At 54.6% G+C, this 7117-nt stretch overlaps 1 protein-coding gene across 1 annotated transcript; it reads left to right on the top strand.

Annotated features, from left to right (window-relative positions):
* ETV3L (ETS variant 3 like) lies at positions 657 to 6657 on the top strand. The gene is made up of 5 exons (XM_001929495.3): positions 657 to 717; positions 807 to 1044; positions 1303 to 1492; positions 1942 to 2062; positions 6176 to 6657. Exons 1-5 carry the CDS (start codon positions 657 to 659, stop codon positions 6640 to 6642), a joined length of 1077 nt encoding a protein of 358 aa, XP_001929530.2. The 3' UTR covers positions 6643 to 6657.

Here is a 7117-nt window from a genome sequence, read left to right on the forward strand (position 1 = left end):
GGAGCTGTGGTGTAGGTGGCAGAGGCAGCTCAGATCCAGCATTGCTGTGGCTGTGGCATAGGCTGGTGGCTACAGCTCTGATTAGACCCCTAGCCTGGGATCCCTCATATACCATAGGTGAGGCCCTGGAAAAGACAAAAATAAAACAAAACAAAATATAAAATAAAATAAAATTGTCCAAAGTACTATCAAAGTATGGGTTTATGTATGGGTCACCTCCTCCCACTCAAGGTTTAGAAAGAGCCAGCGGTTAATTACATTTTCACTTGTCTCCTCTTGGGAAAAACCCCAATCCTGTTAAGCCTTGAGAAGAGATCTTATTCTCTGTCTAAATCCCCCAGCGGGGGCAGGATCTAGGACCCTTTGCATTCCTCTCCATCAATATAAGCAGCTCAGCCTCAAGCCCCGTGTCCTGGGTCAGCCCCTAACTGGTGAGGAAGTCCCCGGAGGAGGCTGGGCCCTGCCTGGCTCTGGGGGAGCATCCTTCCTCAGACCCACTTCCCAGCCTCAGTCTCTCTTCCGCCACCCTCTTCCCTCCTTGTTCTTTTCTTCATCATTGGCCTCCTTCTCCCCTGCCTTCTTCTTTCCCTTCCTCTTAAGCGGTGACCCTTTTCCCCACAGGCCCAGACACAGCCCTCACTCGTCCGGAGCACATCATGCACTGTGGCTGCATGGCCGACGGTGTCCCTGCCATCGCTGGCAACTCCTGGATCTCAGGTGAGCCTCTGCCAGGTGCCCCGGCCACATCCCTGCGGTGCCACTGAGGCCTCAGGAGATACAGCCACTCACTCTCCTCTCCACCCCAGGCCTGGCCTTCCCCGACTGGGCCTACAAAGCCGAGTCATCCCCAGGCTCCCGGCAGATCCAGCTGTGGCACTTTATCCTGGAGCTGCTGCAGAAGGAGGAGTTCCGCCATGTCATCGCCTGGCAGCAGGGAGAATACGGGGAATTCGTCATCAAGGATCCCGACGAGGTGGCCCGCCTCTGGGGCCGCAGGAAGTGCAAACCACAGATGAATTATGACAAGCTGAGCCGGGCCCTGAGGTGAGAGGAGGCAGCCAACGTGGCCAGAGAGGGCAGAGTTCAAAGAAAAGGGCTGTGGTTTCTGGCACCCCCTTCAGGTCTGATTCCTGCCCCTCCGAGGCTTGGGAAGCACCCTGGAGTGTGCTAAGAGGTCTAGTGGTTATCCAGGAACAGCTCGGGCTCAGCCTTGCCGGCCTGGGGAGGAGGGATGTGGCTGGGTCTCTGTCTCCATTCCCCACCCCTGGGTCAATTCTCTGTTCTCCTCCTTGGACTCTCTAGGTATTATTACAATAAGAGGATCCTGCACAAGACCAAAGGCAAAAGGTTCACTTACAAGTTCAACTTCAGCAAGCTCATCATAGTCAACTATCCCCTGTGGGAGCTGCGGGCACCCCCAAGTCCCCACTTGCTGCTGGGGGCCCCTGCCCTGTTTCGCCCGGCACTGGTGCCCATGGGCGTGCAGAGTGAGGTAGGCATGATGGTAGCCCCTGTCCTCAGGGCTCCACCAGGCCCTGTCCATCTGTCCAGGAGGCCCCCAGCCCTCCTCTGTGCCTCCAGGGCCTATTAGCTTTGACGATTCTTCCCGCCCCCCCTCCCTCCGCATCCTAGTCCCCGAGTGCCCACCCAGGGCAACAGGTGATACTCAAAATCACCGCCATGTATTTAATGATCCATATGGTACAGCACCTGCCTATGAGAGGGGGCAACATCTTCTGTGCCAGGCAAGACCCTTTTAATGGTGGATCACAGGGAAGGGTGTGGGGGCTCAGGCAAGGGTAGGCAGTGGCGACTGAACAGCCATTTTGAGAGTATTTCATTGTTTTAGTGATTGGTCCTTAAAAGAAACATTGTGTCCTGGGAAATATATGCCCGGGAGGACCCATTCCACACCCACACCTGCTCCTCCTCCTCCCCCAGCTCCTGCACAGCATGCTGTCCACCCATCGGGCCATGGCAGAGCAGCTGGCCGGAGAGCGGACCCCTCGAGGGCCACCAGAGGCCTCTAGGGACAAGAAGGGGAGCAGCAACAGTATCCACCGTGAGTGCTTGGGACACGGGAGGGCCCAGGGCATCTTTTTTTTTTTATTTGTTGATTTTTTGGCTGCACCCATGGCATGTGGATATTCCCTGGACTGGGGATTGAACCCCAGTCACAGAGGCAATCTGAGCCACTGCAGTGACAATGCCAGATCCTTAACCCACTGCACCACAAGAGAAGGCCCAGCCCAGGGAATCTTAAGCAGAGGAAGGGAGGACCCTCCTGACTGAGCACAAGGAAGAGGGGGCATGAGTCAAGGGATAATATGTCATGTATTCACTCAACAAACCTATGTTGTGTACCAGCTATTTATTGGGTGTGGGGTTCAGAGATGAAGGATGGCCCTCAAGATGCTTGGAGACCCATGGGGAACAGAGACAGGAGGATGGTCAGTGACCAGTGCTGAGATCCAGGGAAGCACAAGATGCTCTGGGAATGCACGTGCATTGGGGCTTCCTGGAGGAGGCTATACCTGAGCAGGTAAAGAAGATGGAGAGAGATGCCCAGGAAGAGGACAAAGCACTTGTAAAGTAAAAAAGCTGCCAGTGAGGATAGGAAATCTGAAGATCTGCTGAGAGCTTGCACCATCAGAGCTAGGCGGGTGAGGAGAGTAGGGACAAGGAGGCCAGTGAGCCATGAGGCTGGCAAGGCAAACAGATGTCCAGCCACAGAAGGCCTAGAGGTGGGACTTTATCCCATGGGCCAGCGCAGCCCTGGAGGAAGAGGCACATCCAAGTGTTTATTTTACAAAGACAACTTGAATTGTATGCAGTGTTTGGGGTGGAGGAGGCTTGCAACTGGTGTTGGGAGGCTTTTGAAGATAATCTAGGTGGGGGATGATGGGGCCAGAATGAAGGCGAGGACCGGGGGTGGAGAAGGAAGCCCAACCAAGGAGACACTGGGAAGATGCAGTTCACTCACTCATTCCCAGGCTCACTCATTCCTTCTTTCAACAGATAGTTCATGGGCTCCTGTTCAATGTGCCAGGCTCTGTCCTAGGGCTGGTGGTGCCACGGTGAGCAGGACAGCCTTTATAGAGCTTGTGGACAAGAAGGGGGGTTGCAGACATTCAGTTAATAATCCAACAAAATAGGCGTTTCTGTCCTGGGTCAGCAGAACCCGACTAGTATCCACGAGGACACGGGTTCGATCCCTGGCCTTGCTCAGTGGGTTAAGGATCCAGCATTGCTGTGAACAGTGGTGTAGATCACAGAGGTGGCTCGGATTCTGCGTTGCTGTGGCTGTGGTGTAAGCTGGCAGCTGTAGCTCTGATTACACCCCTGAATTGGGAATCTCCATATGCTATGGGTGTGGCCCCCAAAAGATAAATAAATAAATAAAGTAAACAAACAAACAAACAAATAAGATAAAAAGTATGTGCAAAGTAAAAAATAAATTAGGAAGTTCCTGTCGTGGTGCAGTGGAAACAAATCCGACTAGGAAACATGAGGTTGCGGGTTCCATCCCTGGCCTCCTTCAGTGGGTTAAGGATCTGGCATTGTCATGAGCTATGGTGTATGTTGCAGACGCAGCTCAGATCTGGCATTGCTGTGGCTCTGGCGTAGTCCAGCAGCAACGGCTCCAATTAGACCCCTAGCCTGGGAACCTCCATATGCTGCAGGTGCGGCCCTAAAAAAGACAAAAGACAAAAAAATAATAATAATTTTTTAAAAATAATCCAACAAATAGACAAGTAGGATGATTTATTTTATTTTTTATTTGGCTGTGCCTGCAGCACACAAAGTTCCCAGGCCAAGGATTGAACCTGCCATAGCTGCAACATGTGCCAGTTCCTTAACCCTCTGCACCACAAGGGAACTTATCCAACAAACAGACAAGTAATTATCACTTTGCTAACTGCTACAGAGAAGTTCAGGGTGCAGAGACTATCCAGGAAGACCTTCTTGACAAAGTGACACTTGAGCTGGGATGTCCATAGGTGCCAGCTTAGTTCAGAGGGAGGAAGGAGAGTATGTCAAGCAGAGCGAACAGAGTGTGCAAAGGTCCTGGGGCAGGAAAGAGGAAGTGGGAGCAGGCCAGTGTGGCAGTACAGAGTGATGGAGGGTGAAAATGCAGGCAGAGGCCAGCGCTTCCAGGGTTTTTGGGAAGAGGCAAAATCAGATTTTCTGGGAAAAAGATCACAGAGACACTTGGTCAACCCGAGGCTCCTCTGCAGAGGTCCAAGTCCTCTCCCTCCACTCCAGGCACTTTCATGGAAGAAAGACCTTTGGCCTTAGCCCCACTCCAGTACAGCTGGAGGCCCAGAGGTCCCACCTCCCAGAGAAAGCAGGGCAACTGGCTCTGGGCCCGGGTAAGCGCAGCTGAGGCTGTGGGCGTGGGGCAGCCCAGGGCCTGCCGGGACTCGTAGGGCCACAGGTCTGACAGCCTGGAGCAAGACAGCACCTCAAGAGCCCTCCCTGTTCTTCCACCCCCACCCACCCCTTCCCAGTTCTGGGAATGCCTTGGGCACAGAGCTTCTCTCTTTGGGAAACTATGAGGGGAAGAAAAAAAAAAAAAGTGTTCCCTGGCCAGCCCCAGCTTGGAATGAGTTATTTTGCACCTCCCTGCCCTGGCGGGTACACAGGCCCAGCCTGTGCTTGGGCCCTGCGGCACACTAAGCAGGTTTAGGTCACCAGGAGGCTAGTGGCAGCCACATGCCCCACTTCTGGAGTGGGGTTCCAGAAAGCTGTGCCAGTCCCTCACTCCAGCTTCACGCAGAGCCTTTGGTGCCAAGAGCAGAAGCTGCCTCTGGGCAGAAGAGTGGCCAGCACGACTGGGCCAGGGGCTGGGAAGCTGCAGGGCCGGGGCTTGGGGGGTGGGGGGGCGCGACCAGCACCATCTCCTCCACATGCCTGTTCCTGCTGTGGGTCTCTGACACAAACCTCCGGGGGATGTTGGTCTCCACCGCTTCTAAGGACCCAAGGAAAAGGAGAGTGATCCAGGAGAGGGTCCATTCTGCCAGGGGTCTCCCTGGTTTTCCTCATGAAGGATCGTTTTTTACTATTTCCCCCCACCTTATTTTTTGCTCTTTAGGGCTGCACTCGAGGCATATGGAGGTTCCCAGGCTAGGGGTCCAATCAGAGCTGCAGCTGCCGGCCTATAGCACAACCACAGCACTGCAGATCTGAGCAGCGTCTGTGACCTATACCACAGCCCACGGCAACTTGGGATCCTTAACCCACTGAGCTGGGCCAGGGATTGAACCTGCATCCTTATGGATACTAGCTGGGTTCATTACTGCTGCACCACGACGGGAACTCCTACCTTCCCCTTTCATAGGTCTGATTTAAACTACAAACCCAGGGCCTCACAACTAGTTTTTGCCCAACTAGACCAGAACCACAGCCATCTGCTAGAGGGACAAGTTGAGGGAAGACTTGATCCGTTGTATTACAGCAAAAAATATCTTCATCCATTTATCCAGCACCCTTTTTTTTTTTTTTTTTCTTTTTAGGGCCGCACCCGTGGCATATGGAGGTTCCCAGGCTAGGGGTCAAACTGGAGCTACCGCTGCCAGACTACACCACAGCCACAGTAACGCAGGATCTGAGCCATGTCTGCAACCTACACCACAGCTCACAGCAATGCTGGATCCTTAACCCACTTAGTGAGGCCAGGGGTCGAACCTGAATCCTCATGGTTCCTAGTCGGGTTCATTAACCACTGAGCCATGAAGGGAACTCCTATCCAGCACTTTTTTATTGAGCCCTTTAAAAATATATACACCAGGCTGGGTTGAATCCCAAGATCCAGAGTAAGACACAAACAGCTCCTGCTCCCACAGCGTTGGGCACACATATTAAATATTCGCACAAACAACTCCTGATTCTCAAGGAAGAGCCCTGGAAGAGTGTATCAGGGGGTAGGAGGCGGGTAGCCAGGGGCTCTCACCCAGGCTGGGGAGGCTCGGAGACTTCCCCCGGAAAATGACATTTACGAGGAAATCTGAAGAAGGAAAAAAAAAAAGGAAGGAACACCCGGGGTGGGGAGAGAAAGTTTCAAGCAGGAGCAAAGAGAAATGGGACATGGGTGCAGAAAGGGGGCAGCTCCAGCATTGGGCACTCGCTGATTCTCTGTCCCTTCCTCCCTCCCTCTCTCTCTCTCTCTCTGTAGGACTTGGACTTGGCTCTGCCCCAGCCCCCTGCCGGCTCGGCCCCTGCTGCCATTTGGGGAGCCCCCAAGACGAGCTGCCCAGTTTCGCCTCCTTCACCCCGCCCCTGCCACCCCCGGTCCCCTCCGACTGGCCCCGCCTCTCAGGGCCCTTCCTGCCCCCTCTCCCCGTAGAGCAGCCCTTCCCAGGATCCTGCACGCCCGACGCCCTGCTCCCAGAGCCCGCGCGCCCCCCAGCGACCCGGCATTTCCCGGGGCTCCCTCTGTTGGCCGGGCTGGCCCAGGGGGCTGGGGAGAGGCTCCGGCTCTTGTCCCTGAGGCCCGAGGGGCTGGAGGTAAAGCCCGATCCCGCGATGGATCCCAGGGAGGGTTTCTCCTCAGAAAGGCGGGGGCCCAAACCTGGAGAGGAAAACCCCGGGTCCCGCGATCTGGAGAACTTTAAAGCAGTGTGGCCCCTGGATCCTCCTTAACCGGGGCGGAAGATGCGAAGTGTGGGGGTCCTTCCAACCCCATCTCTCCTCTTGTCTACCTCCCTTCTGGCTTTGCACCTCCCCCTGGGTGGAAACAGCTTTAAGCTGCAGGAGGCTTTGAAGGGATAGAGTTGAAACCAAAGGGATGGAGGGCATGGAAGGAAAGGAGCATATGTGGGGAAGAGGAAAAGAGAGGCAGAGCGCTCCCTCCCACCAAATTGCTAATCAGGAAACTTTTTTTTTTTGTCTTTGTCTTTTGTCTTTTTTGGGCAGCACCCGGCATGTGGAGGTTCCCAGGCTAGGGGTCGAATCAGAGCTGTAGCGGCCAGCCTACACCACAGCCACAGCAACGCCAAGTCCGAACCGTGTCTGCGACCTATACCACAGCTGACGGCAACGCCGGATCCTTAACCCACTGAGTGAGGCCAGGGATCAAACCTGCAGCCTCATGGTTCCTAGTCGGATTCGCTTCCGC

Source organism: Sus scrofa, chromosome 4 (assembly GCF_000003025.6).
Source record: "Sus scrofa isolate TJ Tabasco breed Duroc chromosome 4, Sscrofa11.1, whole genome shotgun sequence".
NCBI lineage: Eukaryota > Metazoa > Chordata > Mammalia > Artiodactyla > Suidae > Sus > Sus scrofa.